A 22,247-nucleotide genomic window follows, 5' to 3' on the forward strand; every position below is an offset into this window, starting at 1 on the left:
GCACGAACACGAGTGTGGTGGACGTATGGCTCGTCGAGCCACACGGGCTGCTACACGAAGGCCGAGCCGCAGCGACATGGGCAGCAGCAAGCGTGCTGCGTGCCTCGTGCGCGCTGGGCGAGGAAGGGGCAGGCATTGCTTGCGGAGGCTGCAACGAAGCAAGGCACAAGGCCCTGCGACGTCCAGCGCACGAAGGCACAACACGTAGCGCAAGGGTAGCGATGGTTGCAGGCACGCGCGCGCGCGAAGGCTTGGGGTGTGCGAGGTTGCTCGTGCGCCTCATGGGCCACACGCAAGGGATTGGGTTGGGCGCAAGCCAAGTCCAAGTACGTAATCGGACTTTTTTCGTTGAAAATTGTTTATTTCGTTGGGCTTCGTATATTTGCATTAATTTGGGCTAACGGGGTATTTAATTTAATATTTTATTTGCTTGGGCCGGGCCGCGAGTTTTAATTTAATATTTCATAATTAATTATCCGGAATAATTATTGGTTTGAGTGGGAGCCACTAAATGAAATTAAAATGAAATAATTATTTTATTTATTTTCGTAGGTCGCATTATTTTAATTAAATTCAATTTTAATTAGAAAAAAGTCTAAGGATTAATAATTTGGAAATTGATTAATCTTTTAGGACGCGTTTATGTGAACGTGAATTTTAATTAATTCACGTAAATACTTGCATATTAATATGGGCCATTCGTTTTAGCACACGAATAGGTGAATGCATAGAATGTATATTTTATGTAATGCAGGTACTCCAAGTGACTAGTATGGCCAAATTTAGGATAGTTAAATACGGTCTGCGTACCGTTCTATCTTTGAATGTAAAGTTTTAAATATGGTCTGCGTACCATGGAAATTTTGATGTAATTTATTATTTTCAAGTATTTCTAAGTTTAGAACTTTAAGTTAGCATTTGAACGAAGATTCAAGACGATGCCAAGCTAACAAGGAGGTGATGAAGATTGGATGCTTCAAATTAAGACAAGAAGTTTTGGGCCATACTAGATCACCATTATTTATGAACTTCTATATATATATTATGCGTGAATGTATGAATGTATGTATGCATTGCATGAACAGGTTGTTTCCTATGAATCGATTAGATTAAGTTCACTAAATAATCGAACCAACATAGAAACAACTAGGTCCAAAGTAATATTGAGTTTAAAAATTGCCTTCCAAATCAAGCACTTACAAAAATCTAGGGATCTAAGATAGTAGGTTTACACTAAAGTGAGGTGCTATTTTAGTTGACTTAGGTGGTAAGGCGTCCTAAAGGAGCACGTTGATTGTGGTTACAACTCAAACAACAATGGCATTAAGTTGTGGCAATGGGATAAATTATGGCATTAATTTATTAACCAAGAGTAATTTGGAGATTACTAGCAATAGGTTTTGCTTACCTAAAATCTTAAACTACTTAAGACATGCCAAAGCTGCTTAAGGATTTAGGACTTTTGGGGTAATCGTTTCATTCATTTTGGACCATGTTTTTGCTTTTTGCATGAATGAAATGTTTTAATAGCTTTAATGATTTCATGTTTTTTCTTTTATTTCAAAGTTATTGAATTGTATGAATGGTTATTTATTGTAAATTCTTTTCGATTGTAGTAATCAAAATGGCCGCAAACAATAACAATACTTTCAACCTGCGTTCAATTCTCAACAAAGAGAAGTTGAATGGCAACAATTTCCTCAACTAGCAAAGGAACTTACAAATAGTTCTTATGCATGAGGAAAAGGAATATGTCCTTGAGGAAGAGTTACCGGAAGAGGCTGGGCCGGAGGTAACTCAAGCTGCCCTTAATCGTTGAATTCAGGCCAACAGGGATGTCAAATGTGTGATGCTTGCATCCATGAGTCTTGAACTTCAGAAAACGTTCATTAACTCGGATGCTTACCAAATCATCTCGAAGTCGAAGAACATGTTTCAGGACCAAGCCAGAATCGAAAGATTCGAGACTCAGAGGTTGATCCTTGAGACTAAGCTCAAGAAAGCAGAACCAGTGAGCCCACATGTTCTTAAAATGATTGGACTCTTTGAGAACATGAGAGCTCTAGACTGTAACGTCTCAAATGAAATGACTATTGACATCATTCTCCATTCGCTTCATAATGGCTATGATCAGTTCAAGTTGAATTACAACATGAACAGCATGGAGAAATCTCTTACTAAGCTTCACGATATGCGGAAAACCGCTGAAAAGACTCTCAAGCAAGAGAATAAGCATGATATCACTAGTAGAAAAAGTCTCATGTGCTTTGAGCCAAGTGCTTGGGTTTTAGAGAAACCCCAAGCACTTAATTGAACCAACTTTTTTTTTGAGTAAGTGCTTGGGGTTTTCTATTCACCCAAGCACAAAATTGCAAAATTTACAAATGCTTGGGATTTATTATTCACCCCAAGCACTTAAAAATCCCTTTCACTAATTCACTTAGGTTTTGCAAATGAAATTCCCTCCTTTACCAAATTTCATTCCCCGCCTTTTGTTTCTCGCAGCCTGCTTCCTTCTCGTTGGTTGCTGCCCTAACACCACTGTTTCTTTCCCAAGTCCCAACAACGTCCACCCCAAAAGCACCACCGCGTCATGGCTGCCATATCCCCCCATCCGCGTTTCTCCCCCCCTTGCGCGACTCTCCTGCGTTTCTGGAAGCCGTGTCGCCTACTACTGGAAGCTTCCCCCCGTGTTTAATTCTCCGACTCGCCCACTGTTGGAAACCGCCTCATCGCCTCTCCTGCGTGCACTTCCGCCGTCGCTGGCTCTCCTCCCGTTGGCTACCCTAGGTTATTTCTGCGATTTTATTAATTATCACCATTTTTGTTAATTTTGTTCTGCAAATTTGATAATTATCCCTCAAAGTACCAATGAGTGAATTAACCACCAGTTAGTTTTGTTAGTTCTGTTAACCGCAGGTTAAATTTATTAAAATTTTTGCAATTTTGTGAATTAACCACCAGTTTTAAGCCCTGTAAGTAGTTTTGAGTTGCCATTTGATGAATCAGTGTAGAAGTGAAAGTCTGTTGGAAGTGATATTATACCTCCTTTGGATCTGTTAGCATCCCAACCATCGAGAACGAATTGCATCCCAACCATATAAGAATGAATTGTATCCCAACCATATAAGAATGAATTGCATCCTGATTTTCAGCAATTGAAAAAATGTAAAAGTTAGCAATTGATGTAAGCACCTTTTGGAAGTGTCCAACCTAGTTAACGATGTCAGCAAGGTGTGCAACCTTTCCGGGATAAGTGTCAACACCAGTAGCTAATACTACCGCCTCTAATTCACCTTGTTTACGGGTTGAACCAGAGAAGACCTCACTACTATACCATAACAGTTCTTTGAGTTATCCCTCGAAATAATTAGTTTGATAATGAAAGCTGGAAGTTTATGGGATTAATGCTTGCTATATATTCTTCCGTTGTGTGTTGGTCGTGTTGTATACCTTGATTCTGATGTGGTTGTTGTTGATGATATATCCACACTTTACAATTTCAACTTAGTTGATGACAAAGTATTGTCTGCCCCTGAGTATTGTAATGCCAACTTTAATACCTATTTGAACTTGCATGTTAATAATTAGTCAAATAATTGAATCTGTTTTTATTTGAAATCACATGAATATGCCTAACATGCTTGTGCCTGTAACTTTTACAATTCGTTTATGGAAATGAGCTTCACAACCAGGGAAATATCATGATGCTGCACAGAAATACTTGCGTGTGAGTGTGCTATTGTTTTCTTCATTATAAAGATACATTTTGGTTAGTAATCCCATCAGTTATCATTTTTATTGGTAGGCAAAAAACAATTGACAAGGGGCTCCTGTTGCCTGAAGTATAACACTGCAGTTGGCATGCTCAGTTAATCTGATGTCATGTTACTTAAAATCTAGGCAATTTCATGACTGCGTCATATAAGGCTTTGAAGTATTTTTTAAATCATTTTCCTGAAAACTACTCTGTATGGCAATAAGATGTTATTGTTTCAGTGACTTCACCTCATATTTGTCAATGTTGCACTTGGTTTACTAATGGCCATGTTTTCCCGCCTATCACCCCCAATACTTTTAAGCTAGTGTGGGATCGAGGGGCAATTTAATTTTCTGATTTTGTCAATTTTGAGAGTATTATTTTGGTTCTTTGACTTCGTAAATTTATGTTTTTGTTTCAGGTCTTGGCCTGCGATGAAAAGAATGTCAAGGCCTTATACCTTAGGGGCCAAGCATGCAAAGAATTAGGTCAATTAGAGGTAATTATCTGTAATTTGTTTCTTTTTGGCTGGGTAATGGTAAGTTTATATTTATATGGCAGTGAGTTTCTATATAAGGGCTTCAATGTTTTTTTTTTTTTTTTTTGTGATATCTCTGGTTACTTTCTGTATTCAATTTGTCCTAAAATGTTGTTTTTGATCTGGCAAAGGCACTTGAAGTTACCCCTGGCGATGACACAATTGCTGAAGTTTTAAGGTATTTTGGTGTTTTTTTCTGATGTTTTTGACTCTGCATTATTTGATGTTAACCAGTGCATACCTTTTTAATTGTGTCAAGTGTGATGCTTTGCCAAGTTCTAGAGAATTTATAGTACGAGTATTTGTAAAGATTTTGTTAGGTTTGCTAGTTTCATGCAAAAAAAGACTTCTTATATTTATTGAGGTTAACATGATCATATCTGAATTGAGGTTTTTTTCATTCATACCACAGGGAGGCTAAAGAAAGTCTAGGAAAAGGAGATGTCACGCGAACTTCAACAGGTATTATATTACACGAGTAGTTAGGGTAACAAAACTTTTTGCTTTTGTTGTTATTGGCCTTTTTTTAGTGGAATCATTTTTATTGATGAGTCTTACAGAATTGGTAAAAGTGAAAAGACCAGATAAACTTCCTACATGACATATAATAAATAGGTTGGTCTCTTTTTCTTGCTTGTCTGCAGATCATTCCCAGCTCTTTGGGTTCATCAAGTGGTAGATTGAGTTTAAAGTCTCGTTCAAAATGTACCTGTTGATGATATTGATGTTGTTGGTGAGAAGAGCAACTCTTCTGGTTTATATTCCAATCCAGGAAGTTCATCCCAATCAAGTTTTCCTACATCAATGGGTGATATGCAAGAACCGATGAGAAAGAAGATGAAGATCTTGCCATGAGAACAGTGAGTTGGCTGATAATTATCGTTTCGGAATTGCATTTTATATGTTTCTTAACCTATAAGTGCAACTCTAATTTAAAATTTGAGATGAGATATTTAATGCCTCTAGAATGCTGATGTATTCTGTTGTTGTTATGGCATCTATCAGGTGTTCTCTTTGATGTTGAAAATTATGAGTCCATATATGATGGCCAGCTTGAGTGAGCAATTAATTTGGCCTTAAGCTTCCAAAGAAGACGCTGCAAAAGCTCAAAAATCCATTATAACATTGTCACCTGAAGATCTGGATAAAATGGTACTTTATGTTTCTATCAAATTTCTCTAGTTGTCTTAACGAGTCACCATACTCACCAAAGTATTACATTATTTCGAAAAGATATCAATGAGTTTCCAATTTCAACTATGTACCAAAAATGTGTTGCCTGATGAGCGAAAACGGTTATTTTAGTCAAAATATGACATATAACGATCAAACAAGCCATAAATGTGCATAACTTAGCCGAAGTAGCTGAGAATAAGTCTTAGAAACATAAAACTAAGTATAATAAACATGTAAGGGTTATAGAACACCTATTTAGATTCATTAGTTGAGAGTTGGGAGCGAAAATGATCATCATAGTCAAAATATGACGTATAACGGTCAAACGAGCGTTAAATGTACATAACTTGACCAAATTGGGTGAGAATCAGTCTTAGCTACATAAAACTAAGTATATTAAACATGTAAAGGGTTTTGAAAACCTATTTAGGTTCATTAGTTAAGAGTTTGGAGCGAAAACGACAATTTAAGTCAAAATATTATATAACAATAAAACGAGCCTTAAATTTGCATAACATAACCAATATAGCAGATAATGAGTCTTTTCTACCTAATACCAAGAATATTAAACATGTAAATGGTTTTAAATACCTATTTAGGTTCATTAGTTGATAGTTGGGACCGAAAATGGTTGTTTTAGTCAAATTATGACATATAACAATTAAACCAGACTTAAATATGCATAACTTAACCGAAGTAGCTAAGAATGAGCCTTAAAAACATAAAAATGAGTATACTAAAAATGTAAATGGTTTAGAATACCTATTTATCTTCATTAGATGTGAGTTGGCCAAAAATGAGTATAACTAACAAACAAGCCTTAAATGTGCATAACTTGACATAAGTAGATGAAAATGAGTCTTATCAACCTAATACTAAGTATATTAATCAGGTAATATGTTTATAATACCTATTTAAGTTCATGGGTTGAAAGTTGGAAGCGAAAACAAACATTATAGTCAAAATATGACCTATAAATATCAAACAAGCCTTAAATGTGCATAATTTGACCAAAGTAGATGAGAATGAGTTGTAGCAACCTAATATTTGGTATATAAAACATTTAAAGGGTTTAGAGTACCTATTTAAGTTCATTGGTTAGAGTTGGGAGTGAAAACGACTATAATTGTCAAAGTATGACATATAACGATCAAACGAATCTTAAATGTGCATAACTTGACCAAAGTAGATGAGAGTGAGTCTAGAAATCTATTACTAACTATATTAAACATTTAAAGGGCTTAGAATACTTATTTAGGTTCATTAGTTAAGAGTTGGAACCAAAAACGACCATTTTAGTCAAAATATGACATATAACGATCAAACGAGCCTTAAATTGCACAAGTTGACCAAAGTAGAGGAGAATGAGTCTTACCATCCTAATATTAAGTATATTAAATATGTAAAAGGCTTAGAATACCTATTTGGCTTCATTTGTTGAGAGTTGTGAACGAAAATAACCATTATAGTCAAAATATGTTCTATAACGGTCAAACAAGCCTCAAATGTGCATAACTTGACCGAAGTGGATGATAATGAGCCTCAGCAACCTAATACTAAGTATATGAAACGTGTAAAGGATAGATAATACGTATTTAGGTTCATTAGTATAGAGTTGGGAGCGAAAACGACCATTATATAACGATCAAACGAGCCACAAATTGCATAACTTGACCAAAGTTGCTGTGAATGAGACTTATCATCCTAATATTAAGTATATTGAACATGTAAAGGGTTTAGAATACCTATTTAGCTTCATTAGTTGAAAGTTGGGAGCGAAAACAACAATTATTGTCAGAATATGACATATAACGATCAAACAAACCTTAAATTGCATAACTTGATCAAAGTAGATGAGAATGAGTCTTAGAATCCTAATATTAAGTATATTGAACATGTAAAGGGATTAGAATACCTATTTAGCTTCATTAGTTGAGAGTTGGGAGCGAAAACAACAATTATAGCCAAAATATGACATATAACGATCAAACGAGTCTCAAATTGCATAACTTGACCAAAGTAGATGAGAATTAGTCTTATCATCCTAATATTAAGTATATTTAATATGTAAAGGTCTTAGAATATGTATTTAGGTTCATTAATTGAGAGTTGGGAGCGAAAACATCAATTATAGTCAAAAAATGTCCTACACCGTTCAAGCGAGCGTTAAATGTGCATAAGTTGACCAAGTAGATGAGAATGAATCTTATCATCCTAACATTAAGTATATTAAACGTGAAGGGTTTGGAATACTTATTGGTTCATTAGTTAAGAGTTGGAACCGAAAATGGCCATTTAAGTGAAAATTGTTCATATAACTCAATTATTGTTTCAAAATAATGTTTATATTATATTTTACAATATTCATGTCTCTAACTAAACTATTTTGTGAAATACATTTTGAAGATGATATACATTTTGAAGATGATATGATATGATAGAGGATATGATACATTTTGAAGATGATATGATAGAGGAGAGAGAATGTTAGAGAGAGAAGCTGGAGGGAAATCCTCTCCAGCTACGAATACAACCACCGCCCTCACGGTAAACTCCATCTTGACAGGGACCGTGCACTCCGTCCAGCAGCACCAACAGGCACGACCAAGGGGTAAGAGTCAACCACCAACATCATCAACCACCTCTCAACCACAAATTTCCATATCTCCAACAGAAACTTGCACACACCCCCAAACAACACCATCCATAACAGCATCCCTTCCTAAGACCTTTAGAGATGTTGTTTCTCTGGAACACCCACTTACCATATCCTTAAAACAACCAACACAAATCAAGCCACATCTACCATACTCCACTACCCCACCACCACCAGTAACCCTAGGGGATGGTCTTTTCCTACCAGTTTCAAAGGAGAAGTATGAGGAAATCTCCAAGCCATGGCTAGAATCGGTGATTGTAAAAGTAATAGGTAAATCCTTTGAAAAACAATTTTTCCGTAAGGAAATGATGAGAATATGGAGCATACAGTCAAAATTGGAACTTCTGGCCCTAGGGAAGGGTTTCTATGCAGTTCACGGGCTACCAGCAGAAGCTAGAACTAATGTTCTGGCAAATGGTCCATGGTTCATTATGGGAGCCTTACTGTGGACAAGAAACTGGGAACCATCCTTTAGACCGTCCATGGCCAACGTTGATATGGGACCAGTTTGGGTCACCCTACCAGAACTCCCCCTAGAATTCTACTCAAAAGAGATGCTGGAAGGAATTGGCCAACAACTGGGCACACTGGTTAAGGTGGATACACATTCTCTTAGGGGGGAAGCGAGGAAATTTGCGAGCCTTTCCGTGCTTGTACCAAAGGGAACACCACCAGCAAAGGGAATTTGGCTAGGAAGAACTTACCAACCCTTTGTCTACTCAACAGGCATCTGGTTCTGTAAGGGGTGCAACGCTTTTGGTCATGCAAATGACTCGTGCTCAAAAAATAAAAATGGCAACACCCAAACACTTGAAAAAGGAGATGGAAACATGGCCAAACAGAGGTGGACCAGTGAAGAAGACGAAACGTGGAAAATGATTAGTAGAAAAGGAAGGAAGATTAATGATAATCACGTCATTAGTAGGGGGGGCCAACCCACTAACCAACAAAGGTGGACCCCAAAAAAGAACAAGGAGCCGTCGTTTGCAGAGGAAAAAACTTATGGGGAACCCTCAAAAATTTCGGAAAGTGTGAGAACAGAAGAAGTATTCATGGAACACACCTCCAATCCTTTCTCTGCTCTAGAATCCCTTGAATCTAGGGAAATAGAAGATGAAGAACTGATGGAAAACCCATCAACCACTATACCCTTGCCACGCAACACTCAAACTCCCTCGAAACCCAACACTCAATCTGTAACCACCCTACCCTTCATCCAAACCCTTACTCTACCCCGTAATGATGGCACGACACGAAACCCAAACACAAACCATAGCCAAATTCAAATAACTTCCACTTCCCAACACAATACCCAAAACACAAACATCAGCCATGACCCCTCCAAAAACACTATCACCTCAATCCTCAACAGGAAGCTCATCACCCACCACCTCGACAGCCTCACCTCCATTAATGGAGTCGGAACCACCCATTCTCCTCCGCTGCCCCTCGCTCCCCCTAAAACCAGAAATAAATCTCCACAACACCTTTTATCTCCTACCCTGCCAATTCCACCTTCAAGAACTATCACTACAAGAAGTCAAGCAAGTCATTCTCAACCCGAAATCAGCTCCACCAGAGGTGGACGATCTTTTAATGTTCACGGGGGGAGAAGACTTCGAAATAGCCCACCTACCTCAATTTTACAACGGAGATCACCTTCCGCCGGTGATGGCCGTCTTCATGGAATGGCTTCTCAAGAAAGAGGTCGGAGTCGAACAAGAGGAAATCGGTCTCCTTCACAACCTGGGCCCATGGCTCGACCCACCCCCCCTTCTCCCGAAGTGGAGACAATTTGCCCAACTCAGGGATGCTCCGATCAGAGTGAAAGCCACATGCAACACAAACGCTTTGATGGCCATGTCGATCCTTCCAAAGCTCAAACAACTCTCAATTCGGGTGAACTGGGAAGAGGTAAGAGGAAAAAGAAACCTAAGGGTCACAAAGATCCATGCAATTCCTCAGAGGGAGAAGTGGGTGTGCCCCATCACTCACGAAGAGATCGACCCGAGGTGGGAAGCCCAAACGGCAAAGGTCAAGGCGATGAAACGCCAACCTAAATTACCTTATAATATGTCAATTATCTACTGGAATGCTAGGGGAATTGGTAGGAAGTCTTTCAACCCCAACTTCCGTCATCTATTAACTACTCACAAGCCTGATATGGTTATCATCTCTGAAACGCAAGCTGGTCGAGCCAAAACCGCTAGGATAGTTGCTAACCTCCCCTTTGACTCTTGGTACTTGGTCGAGCCGGTGGGAGTTGCTGGAGGCATTCTTCTGATGTGGAGGACGGACCGCATCAACGTCCACATCATCAATGAGAATCGCCAAGGAGTACATGGCCTTATCGAGGTAAAACACAATAATGTTTCTTTAGTTTTATCAGCTATTTATGCGAGTACTGATTTTAATTTGAGAAAAAATTTATGGTCGGACTTGATTAATTTAGCGTCCGATATGGTTGTGCCTTGGATGGTTATTGGTGACTTCAACGAAGTAATTAGTCAGAATGAAAAATGGGGTGGGAGACCGATTAATCGAAGGAAAAGTGCTTTGTTTGCTCACACTATGAGTTCCTGTAATCTTAACGACATTGGTTATCATGGTTCAAAATTTACATGGACTAATAAAAGAAAAGATTACCCAATTCATGAGAGACTTGATAAGGCATGGGGTAACTCGTTGTGGGCTGCTAAATTTCCAAACTCTTCCCTTTGGCACTTACCTCGCATTACATCTGATCATTGTCCCATATTTCTTAACCTTGACTCCCCCCCCCCTTAGGGGGGAAAAAACCCTTTCGTTTCGAGCCAATGTGGATATTAGACCCGTCCTATCAGAACTTGGTAAATCAGGTGTGGGATTCTAATGCGGGAGAAACACTAGGTAAATTAGAACTTCTAAGTAATCACTTAGTAGAATGGAACAAGGAAGTTTTTGGGAACGTGTATGCGAGAAAAAAGAGAGTGTTAGCTAGGTTAGAGGGTACCCAAAATTGCTTAGATAACAATCCAAATTCTAGATTCCACCAAGACCTCCTAACCCATTTGCAGGATGAGTTTCTTCTCATTCTAGAACAAGAAGAGAGTTTGTGTTAATGAAGAGCAGAGCTAATTGGGTAATCCATGGGGAGCGTAACACTAACTTTTTCCATAGGACAGTCCAAATTAGAAGACAAAGGAGTAGGATTAGAAATCTTAAGGATGAGGTTGGCAATGAGATTAGTGACCAGGAGGGACTAGTAGACCATATTCGAAAAATTTTCATTAACTTGTACTCTTCTGAACAATCTGATTGTGATAGAACCCACCCAAATGTCAATGCACAAATCCATCTGTCCAACCTTCCCTCTGATATTGAGATCAAAGATGCCCTTTTTTCAATGAAACCCTTGAAAGCACCTGGTCCAGATGGTTTCCACCCTATTTTCTTCCAAAATGCATGGAGTGTCCTAGGTAAGGAAGTGAGTCAGGTTATTAGAGAGTGGTTTGGGTCGAGTCGCGTGCCAACCCATTTGTGTCATGCTCTAATATGTCTTATCCCAAAGCAAGACCAACCAGAAACAGTGAAACAACTTAGACCAATCAGCCTTTGTAACACCCTTTATAAACTTGTCACCAAAGTCGTTGTGAATAGAATAAAACCCCTTTTGACAGATTGGATCAGTGAGACCCAAAATAGCTTTATTAAGGGTAGAGGACCTGATGTGAATTTGGTGGTGGCCACGGAAGTCTTACATAGCATGAATAAGTAAAAAGGAAATTGGGGATGGTTCGCTCTTAAAGTTGACCTTGAAAAAGCTTATGATCGTTTAGAATGAAGTTTTATCCGCAGTTGCCTTATGAACCTGAACATTGATGATCCCACAGTTTCTTTGATTATGAATTGCATTTCCAATGCTTCCTCTTCGATCCTAGTGAATGGGGGAAAAACGGAACATTTTAATCATTCGAGAGGTTTGAGACAGGGGGACCCGATGTCACCCTATATTTTCAATATTTGATTAGATACCCTTTCTCAAATGATTTTCAAAGCATGTGAGGATAAGAGTTGGAAACCGTTCGAAATTGGTAGGAAAAAGATTAATGTTTCCCATTTACTCTTTGCGGATGACCTATTTTTGTTTGGAAGGGTAGATGTTAGTACGGCCACAACCCTAAGAGATGTGTTGGATACCTTCTGTTGTATTTCGGGTCAAAAGGTTAATGAGGAGAAGAGTAGGCTAATCTTTTCACAAAACACCACATGTGAGCATAAAACACAATTTCAGGACCTGATAAATGTAAAGGAAAGCGCCTCCCTAGGGTTATACGTAGGGCTGCCCCTCTCCCATAAAAAGCCCACTAGGAGTTCCATTCAGTTTGTGGTTGAAAAGGTGAGAAAGAAGCTAGCAAATTGGAAGACTACCTGCCTATCGAGAGCAGGAAGACTCTGTTTGATCAAGTCAACCCTAAACACCATACCAAACTACTACATGCAAGCCAGCTATCTCCCAAAAGCCACCTTGAATGACCTAGATAAGATTAGTAATGACTTCCTTTGGGGAGATTCTGAAAGCAAAAAGTGTCTCCATCTGGTTGCCAAGGATCACACGTTTAGACCTAAAGAACAAGGGGGGTTGGGTATTCGTCCTCATGATAAGCTAAACATTAGTGCAATGGCCAAACTAGGGTGGAAGTTGAGTCAAGGGGAGGAAAACCTAGCCTATCGTTGCATCCATGAAAAGTATGTCCATGCTAACCATGTTACCAAATTCTCAAATGGATCCTCCACTTGGAAAAGTATAGGGAAAGGATGGGATCTTCTTGCATCACATAGTGTATGGGAGGTGGGTAATGGGGAAAGCATTGATCTATGGTCTGAAAAGTGGATTGGGCTAGACTCTCTTCGTTCGATTATTCATGGCCCTCTAAATAGAGGGGAAGGGGGGAGAAAACTTTCTGCATACCTCACCCATAACCAATGGGACTTCAGTACCCTATCCTTTGAGATCCCCCAAACTGTTCTAGACCGCATTAGGAGCCTCCCTAATCCAAACCAAAATAGGCCTGATAAGCCTACCTCTCCCTTTGTTTATGCTAACAAGTTCTCCCTTGCCCAAGCATACAAAGCAGCGATGTCCTCCCCTACTCAAACTAATGTCAACTGGCTTTGGAAGAATAAGGTCCCTCGCAAGTATAGTTTCTTTATGTGGCTAGCTTGGCGAGATCGTTTACCTCATAGACACCTTCTCCACATAAGACAAATTGTGCCTGATCCATTTTGTTCTCATTGTCTTCACCATGTGGAAAACTCAATCCATGTGTTGAGATATTGTACCCTTGCCTCTAGTGTTTGGTCCATTCTTCACCCCCAACCTGACTTCTGGATTGATGAAGAGAAGGACTGGCTTAAAACCAACTTCTCTAAGATTCATGTTTACTTAGGTATAGAATGGAGGACCTTCTTCCCTTTCTTGTGTTTCGAAATATGGAAGCAAAGAAATAAGTTTGTCTTTGAAGGGAAGAACCATGACCCACCCCAGGTAATTATCTCTAGAACAACCACACTAGCCTTGGAGTTTTTAAATTTTCAAACTCAAACAGTTACACTATCCCCTACCACCTCCTTGCAGTTGGGTAATTTGAGAAATATTGTCCATATAAATGTTGATGCATCCTTTGTCAAACATGATGCTCCTTCTAGCATTGCAGGCGTCATTAGAGATCCCACTGGGACTTGGTTGCTGGGCTATACAAAGTTACTTTATGCGGTCTCCCCGTTGCATGCGGAACTGCTAAGTATCCAAGAAGCACTAAGAGTTGCAAGACAGGAAAATTGGGAGAACATTAACATTCTTTCAGACTGTTCGAGAGCTATCAAATTAATTGGAGCTCAAGAACACACCTCTCACTGTTTTTCTATTATCTATAATACTTGCAGGGAGTTGCAGGAGGAGTTTACAGACGTTAATTTTCATCATGTGCCAAGATTGCAAAACAAAGTAGCAGATGGATTAGCCAAGACTTGTAGAAGTGATAATTTAATTTAAGTTTGAATGTAACTAGGAAAACCTAGCCTATCGTTGCATCCATGAAAAGTATGTCCATGCTAACCATGTTACCAAATTCTCAAATGGATCCTCCACTTGGAAAAGTATAGGGAAAGGATGGGATCTTCTTGCATCACATAGTGTATGGGAGGTGGGTAATGGGGAAAGCATTGATCTATGGTCTGAAAAGTGGATTGGGCTAGACTCTCTTCGTTCGATTATTCATGGCCCTCTAAATAGAGGGGAAGGGGGGAGAAAACTTTCTGCATACCTCACCCATAACCAATGGGACTTCAGTACCCTATCCTTTGAGATCCCCCAAACTGTTCTAGACCGCATTAGGAGCCTCCCTAATCCAAACCAAAATAGGCCTGATAAGCCTACCTCTCCCTTTGTTTATGCTAACAAGTTCTCCCTTGCCCAAGCATACAAAGCAGCGATGTCCTCCCCTACTCAAACTAATGTCAACTGGCTTTGGAAGAATAAGGTCCCTCGCAAGTATAGTTTCTTTATGTGGCTAGCTTGGCGAGATCGTTTACCTCATAGACACCTTCTCCACATAAGACAAATTGTGCCTGATCCATTTTGTTCTCATTGTCTTCACCATGTGGAAAACTCAATCCATGTGTTGAGATATTGTACCCTTGCCTCTAGTGTTTGGTCCATTCTTCACCCCCAACCTGACTTCTGGATTGATGAAGAGAAGGACTGGCTTAAAACCAACTTCTCTAAGATTCATGTTTACTTAGGTATAGAATGGAGGACCTTCTTCCCTTTCTTGTGTTTCGAAATATGGAAGCAAAGAAATAAGTTTGTCTTTGAAGGGAAGAACCATGACCCACCCCAGGTAATTATCTCTAGAACAACCACACTAGCCTTGGAGTTTTTAAATTTTCAAACTCAAACAGTTACACTATCCCCTACCACCTCCTTGCAGTTGGGTAATTTGAGAAATATTGTCCATATAAATGTTGATGCATCCTTTGTCAAACATGATGCTCCTTCTAGCATTGCAGGCGTCATTAGAGATCCCACTGGGACTTGGTTGCTGGGCTATACAAAGTTACTTTATGCGGTCTCCCCGTTGCATGCGGAACTGCTAAGTATCCAAGAAGCACTAAGAGTTGCAAGACAGGAAAATTGGGAGAACATTAACATTCTTTCAGACTGTTCGAGAGCTATCAAATTAATTGGAGCTCAAGAACACACCTCTCACTGTTTTTCTATTATCTATAATACTTGCAGGGAGTTGCAGGAGGAGTTTACAGACGTTAATTTTCATCATGTGCCAAGATTGCAAAACAAAGTAGCAGATGGATTAGCCAAGACTTGTAGAAGTGATAATTTAATTTAAGTTTGAATGTAACTAGGAAAACCTAGCCTATCGTTGCATCCATGAAAAGTATGTCCATGCTAACCATGTTACCAAATTCTCAAATGGATCCTCCACTTGGAAAAGTATAGGGAAAGGATGGGATCTTCTTGCATCACATAGTGTATGGGAGGTGGGTAATGGGGAAAGCATTGATCTATGGTCTGAAAAGTGGATTGGGCTAGACTCTCTTCGTTCGATTATTCATGGCCCTCTAAATAGAGGGGAAGGGGGGAGAAAACTTTCTGCATACCTCACCCATAACCAATGGGACTTCAGTACCCTATCCTTTGAGATCCCCCAAACTGTTCTAGACCGCATTAGGAGCCTCCCTAATCCAAACCAAAATAGGCCTGATAAGCCTACCTCTCCCTTTGTTTATGCTAACAAGTTCTCCCTTGCCCAAGCATACAAAGCAGCGATGTCCTCCCCTACTCAAACTAATGTCAACTGGCTTTGGAAGAATAAGGTCCCTCGCAAGTATAGTTTCTTTATGTGGCTAGCTTGGCGAGATCGTTTACCTCATAGACACCTTCTCCACATAAGACAAATTGTGCCTGATCCATTTTGTTCTCATTGTCTTCACCATGTGGAAAACTCAATCCATGTGTTGAGATATTGTACCCTTGCCTCTAGTGTTTGGTCCATTCTTCACCCCCAACCTGACTTCTGGATTGATGAAGAGAAGGACTGGCTTAAAACCAACTTCTCTAAGATTCATGTTTACTTAGGTATAGAATGGAGGACCTTCTTCCCTTTCTTGTGTTTCGAAATATGGAAGCAAAGAAATAAGTTTGTCTTTGAAGGGAAGAACCATGACCCACCCCAGGTAATTATCTCTAGAACAACCACACTAGCCTTGGAGTTTTTAAATTTTCAAACTCAAACAGTTACACTATCCCCTACCACCTCCTTGCAGTTGGGTAATTTGAGAAATATTGTCCATATAAATGTTGATGCATCCTTTGTCAAACATGATGCTCCTTCTAGCATTGCAGGCGTCATTAGAGATCCCACTGGGACTTGGTTGCTGGGCTATACAAAGTTACTTTATGCGGTCTCCCCGTTGCATGCGGAACTGCTAAGTATCCAAGAAGCACTAAGAGTTGCAAGACAGGAAAATTGGGAGAACATTAACATTCTTTCAGACTGTTCGAGAGCTATCAAATTAATTGGAGCTCAAGAACACACCTCTCACTGTTTTTCTATTATCTATAATACTTGCAGGGAGTTGCAGGAGGAGTTTACAGACGTTAATTTTCATCATGTGCCAAGATTGCAAAACAAAGTAGCAGATGGATTAGCCAAGACTTGTAGAAGTGATAATTTAATTTAAGTTTGAATGTAACTAGGAAAACCTAGCCTATCGTTGCATCCATGAAAAGTATGTCCATGCTAACCATGTTACCAAATTCTCAAATGGATCCTCCACTTGGAAAAGTATAGGGAAAGGATGGGATCTTCTTGCATCACATAGTGTATGGGAGGTGGGTAATGGGGAAAGCATTGATCTATGGTCTGAAAAGTGGATTGGGCTAGACTCTCTTCGTTCGATTATTCATGGCCCTCTAAATAGAGGGGAAGGGGGGAGAAAACTTTCTGCATACCTCACCCATAACCAATGGGACTTCAGTACCCTATCCTTTGAGATCCCCCAAACTGTTCTAGACCGCATTAGGAGCCTCCCTAATCCAAACCAAAATAGGCCTGATAAGCCTACCTCTCCCTTTGTTTATGCTAACAAGTTCTCCCTTGCCCAAGCATACAAAGCAGCGATGTCCTCCCCTACTCAAACTAATGTCAACTGGCTTTGGAAGAATAAGGTCCCTCGCAAGTATAGTTTCTTTATGTGGCTAGCTTGGCGAGATCGTTTACCTCATAGACACCTTCTCCACATAAGACAAATTGTGCCTGATCCATTTTGTTCTCATTGTCTTCACCATGTGGAAAACTCAATCCATGTGTTGAGATATTGTACCCTTGCCTCTAGTGTTTGGTCCATTCTTCACCCCCAACCTGACTTCTGGATTGATGAAGAGAAGGACTGGCTTAAAACCAACTTCTCTAAGATTCATGTTTACTTAGGTATAGAATGGAGGACCTTCTTCCCTTTCTTGTGTTTCGAAATATGGAAGCAAAGAAATAAGTTTGTCTTTGAAGGGAAGAACCATGACCCACCCCAGGTAATTATCTCTAGAACAACCACACTAGCCTTGGAGTTTTTAAATTTTCAAACTCAAACAGTTACACTATCCCCTACCACCTCCTTGCAGTTGGGTAATTTGAGAAATATTGTCCATATAAATGTTGATGCATCCTTTGTCAAACATGATGCTCCTTCTAGCATTGCAGGCGTCATTAGAGATCCCACTGGGACTTGGTTGCTGTGCTATACAAAGTTACTTTATGCGGTCTCCCCGTTGCATGCGGAACTGCTAAGTATCCAAGAAGCACTAAGAGTTGCAAGACAGGAAAATTGGGAGAACATTAACATTCTTTCAGACTGTTCGAGAGCTATCAAATTAATTGGAGCTCAAGAACACACCTCTCACTGTTTTTCTATTATCTATAATACTTGCAGGGAGTTGCAGGAGGAGTTTACAGACGTTAATTTTCATCATGTGCCAAGATTGCAAAACAAAGTAGCAGATGGATTAGCCAAGACTTGTAGAAGTGATAATTTAATTTAAGTTTGAATGTAACTAGGAAAACCTAGCCTATCGTTGCATCCATGAAAAGTATGTCCATGCTAACCATGTTACCAAATTCTCAAATGGATCCTCCACTTGGAAAAGTATAGGGAAAGGATGGGATCTTCTTGCATCACATAGTGTATGGGAGGTGGGTAATGGGGAAAGCATTGATCTATGGTCTGAAAAGTGGATTGGGCTAGACTCTCTTCGTTCGATTATTCATGGCCCTCTAAATAGAGGGGAAGGGGGGAGAAAACTTTCTGCATACCTCACCCATAACCAATGGGACTTCAGTACCCTATCCTTTGAGATCCCCCAAACTGTTCTAGACCGCATTAGGAGCCTCCCTAATCCAAACCAAAATAGGCCTGATAAGCCTACCTCTCCCTTTGTTTATGCTAACAAGTTCTCCCTTGCCCAAGCATACAAAGCAGCGATGTCCTCCCCTACTCAAACTAATGTCAACTGGCTTTGGAAGAATAAGGTCCCTCGCAAGTATAGTTTCTTTATGTGGCTAGCTTGGCGAGATCGTTTACCTCATAGACACCTTCTCCACATAAGACAAATTGTGCCTGATCCATTTTGTTCTCATTGTCTTCACCATGTGGAAAACTCAATCCATGTGTTGAGAGATTGTACCCTTGCCTCTAGTGTTTGGTCCATTCTTCACCCCCAACCTGACTTCTGGATTGATGAAGAGAAGGACTGGCTTAAAACCAACTTCTCTAAGATTCATGTTTACTTAGGTATAGAATGGAGGACCTTCTTCCCTTTCTTGTGTTTCGAAATATGGAAGCAAAGAAATAAGTTTGTCTTTGAAGGGAAGAACCATGACCCACCCCAGGTAATTATCTCTAGAACAACCACACTAGCCTTGGAGTTTTTAAATTTTCAACCTCAAACAGTTACACTATCCCCTACCACCTCCTTGCAGTTGGGTAATTTGAGAAATATTGTCCATATAAATGTTGATGCATCCTTTGTCTAACATGATGCTCCTTCTAGCATTTCAGGCGTCATTAGAGATCCCACTGGGACTTGGTTGCTGGGCTATACAAAGTTACTTTATGCGGTCTCCCCGTTGCATGCGGAACTGCTAAGTATCCAAGAAGCACTAAGAGTTGCAAGACAGGAAAATTGGGAGAACATTAACATTCTTTCAGACTGTTCGAGAGCTATCAAATTAATTGGAGCTCAAGAACACACCTCTCACTGTTTTTCTATTATCTATAATACTTGCAGGGAGTTGCAGGAGGAGTTTACAGACGTTAATTTTCATCATGTGCCAAGATTGCAAAACAAAGTAGCAGATGGATTAGCCAAGACTTGTAGAAGTGATAATTTAATTTAAGTTTGAATGTAACTAGGATGTTTCCCCACCCCCCTAGCTACTCTTTGCGGCAGTTGCTTTTGGATTGTAATGAACTATATGACAATATTTAAGTAATGCTATGTTTCCGAAGTTAACCAAAAAAAAAACTAAACTATTTTGTGTTTTTTTGTTGGATTTGATTATAGGTATTCATGAACAAACCTTGGGAGCGTTCCTTCACGACTGATGAAATAAAATGTGTTCGAGACAAGTTGGCACGATTTATTACTAATGAATGTCTTTGATTGTTCACATTTTTAGCATTATAATGAATCTAATACTTTAGTTAGCTACCTTTTTCCATTAATCAATTTAGATACAATATATTTTAACCCGTTGTTTGATATTTGTTTTTTTTTTTTTTCACTTGTGTTATTGAATGGTGTATGGATGAGCTAAGGGCATGTTTATTGGTGTATAGTATATACGTTGTGGTTTAATGAGGTTGTTTGGTGTAGATACAGGTTTTATAGCTACAACATATTGTGCTAAAGTGGTACGGCCATGGCAAAATTGACAAAAAAAAATGAGTATTATGTGCTTTGGAGTTTTTTTTTAATACCCCAAGCACTTGATAGTAGCAGATTTTATTTAAAAAAATATTGTTAATATCAAGTTCTTGGGTGTTTTGGAAAACCCCAATCACTTTACAAGTCAAGTGCTTGGGGCTTTTGTTAAACCCCAAGCACTTAACATGTCAAGTGCTTGGGGTTTTCCATAAATCCCTAGTTAAGTGCTTGGGGTTTTTCGTAAACCCCAAGCACTTAAAATGTTAAGTGCTTGGGGTTTCTGAAACCCCAAGCACTTGACATGTTAAGTGCTTGGGGTCAACCCCAAGCACTTGAAATATTACAAAGTGCTTCACCCTCAAGTGATGGGGGCATAATCACCAGAACTTGATGGCATTTTACCCCAAACACTTGAGGTTTTTTCTACTAGTGTTATATGCTTATGGTGCGTAACGGCAAGAACTTCAAGAAATCAGGCAAGAATAATGGCAAGAAGGGTAAGGGAAAGGCTTCGCCCTCATCCAAGTCCAACGGCACCAGTTCTGGTAAACAGAAAAGGGTGACTCGTTCTCCTGCCGACTCTGAATGCTTCTACTGCAAGAAGAAGGGGCATTGGAAGAGGGATTGCTTGAAGAGAAAGGAAGATGAGAAGAACGGGAACGTTGCTTCTACTTCAGGTATGTATGTTATACATTGTAATCTTGCTAATTCTACTTTTTGGGTATTAGATACTGGTTGTGGCTCACACTTATGTTCCAATTCGCAGGGACTAAGGAGAAGTAGAAAGCTTGATAAAGGCGAGATGGATCTACGCGTGGGAAATGGAGCACGGATTGCTGCATTAGCCGTAGGATCTTATTTTATTTCTTTGCCTAGTGGGTTTGTTTTGGAACTAGAAAATTGTTACTATATTCCTAGTATCACCAGAAACATCATTTACGTTTCAAGTTTGGATTCTAAAGGTTTTAGTTTTCAATTTAAAGATAATAGTTGTTCTTTTTCTTTGAATTGAATGTTTTATGGTTCAGCACAACAAGAAAACGATCTTTATATATGTGCTAGATACGAGCAAACACATTTATAACATAAATACCAAAAAGGCTAAAACTGGTGATTCAGATCTCACATTTCTGTGGGATTGTCGATTAGGCCATATAAACACAAAGCGCATGGAATTACTTCAACGGAAAGGAATTCTAGAATCATTCGACTTAGAGAAGATTGATCAATGCGAATCTTGTTTACTTGGCAAAATGACAAAGCAACCTTTCTCATAGGTGGGAGAAAGAGCAAGCGAACTACTAGGGCTAATACATACGGACGTATGTGGGCCTATGAGTACGAAAGCTAGAGGTGAGTTCAGCTATTTCATAACGTTTACGGACGACTTCAGTAGATATGGCTATATTTACTTAATGAAGCACAAGTCTGAATCGTTTGAGAAATTCAGAGAATTTCAAAATGAAGTAGAGAATCAACATGGCAAGAAAATTAAAGCTCTAAGATCGGATCGAGGAGGTGAATATCTTAGCCACGAGTTTGATGACCATCTAAAAGAATGCGGTATTCTTTTTGAATTGACTGCTCCGGGGACACCTTAATGGAATGGAGTGTCGGAACGGAGAAATATGACCTTACTCGATATGGTCAGGTCAATGATGGGTCAGGCCGAACTTCCTTTACAGTTCTGGGGACATGCGTTGCAAACTGCAGCACTCACACTGAATCGTGCTCCGTCAAAAGCTATTGAAAAGACTCCATACGAATTATGGACTGGGAAACTTCCAAAGTTGTCTTTTCTGAAGATTTGGGGTTGCGAAGCATATGTCAAGCGATTAATTTCGGACAAGCTACAACCTAAATCTGACAAATGTTTCTTTGTTGGGTATCCAAAAGAAACTATGGGGTATTATTTCTACAACAAGTCAGACAACAAGGTTTTCGTTCCTCGTTACAGTGTCTTTTTGGAAAGAAATCATATTTCCAAATTGACAAGTGGGAGAATAATAGACCTCGAAGAGATTCGAGACGAACAACGAACTCAGAACTCTTTAGAAGCAGTTTAGGTTGATGAACCTCCAAGGTCTTTAGAAGAGCCAGTGGGAGTAGTTCCTCAAAACGTTATTGCCCCTCG

The 22,247-nt window shown here is 39.5% G+C and overlaps 1 protein-coding gene across 4 annotated transcripts; it reads left to right on the forward strand.

The window, feature by feature from the left end:
* The first annotated feature begins 2,388 nt into the window (after positions 1-2,388).
* Positions 2,389-21,144, forward strand: LOC110788506 (uncharacterized). 4 transcript variants are annotated; one of them, XM_056842212.1, is made up of 8 exons: positions 2,389-2,790; positions 4,182-4,259; positions 4,430-4,476; positions 4,711-4,760; positions 4,943-5,158; positions 5,304-5,450; positions 7,881-10,488; positions 19,751-20,044. In XM_056842212.1, exon 7 carries the CDS (start codon positions 7,959-7,961, stop codon positions 10,191-10,193), a length of 2,235 nt encoding a protein of 744 aa, XP_056698190.1. In that variant the 5' UTR covers positions 2,389-2,790; positions 4,182-4,259; positions 4,430-4,476; positions 4,711-4,760; positions 4,943-5,158; positions 5,304-5,450; positions 7,881-7,958; the 3' UTR covers positions 10,194-10,488; positions 19,751-20,044. The 4 variants fall into 4 exon arrangements, 2 of the variants coding, with proteins under 2 accessions (XP_056698190.1, XP_056698191.1); XR_008932147.1 differs by lacking the exon at positions 7,881-10,488 and adding an exon at positions 20,880-21,144 and having other exon boundaries at positions 2,398-2,790; positions 19,751-20,790; XM_056842213.1 differs by lacking the exon at positions 2,389-2,790 and adding an exon at positions 2,801-3,730.
* Positions 21,145-22,247: the final 1,103 nt, after the last annotated feature.

The sequence above is a fragment of the Spinacia oleracea genome, chromosome 4 (assembly GCF_020520425.1).
Source record: "Spinacia oleracea cultivar Varoflay chromosome 4, BTI_SOV_V1, whole genome shotgun sequence".
Taxonomy (NCBI): Eukaryota; Viridiplantae; Streptophyta; class Magnoliopsida; order Caryophyllales; family Amaranthaceae; genus Spinacia; species Spinacia oleracea.

Bases quoted from the DNA above. Each gene is read 5' to 3' on its own strand.
- LOC110788506 (XM_056842212.1), top strand. From the start codon at position 7,959: ATGTTAGAGAGAGAAGCTGGAGGGAAATCCTCTCCAGCTACGAATACA.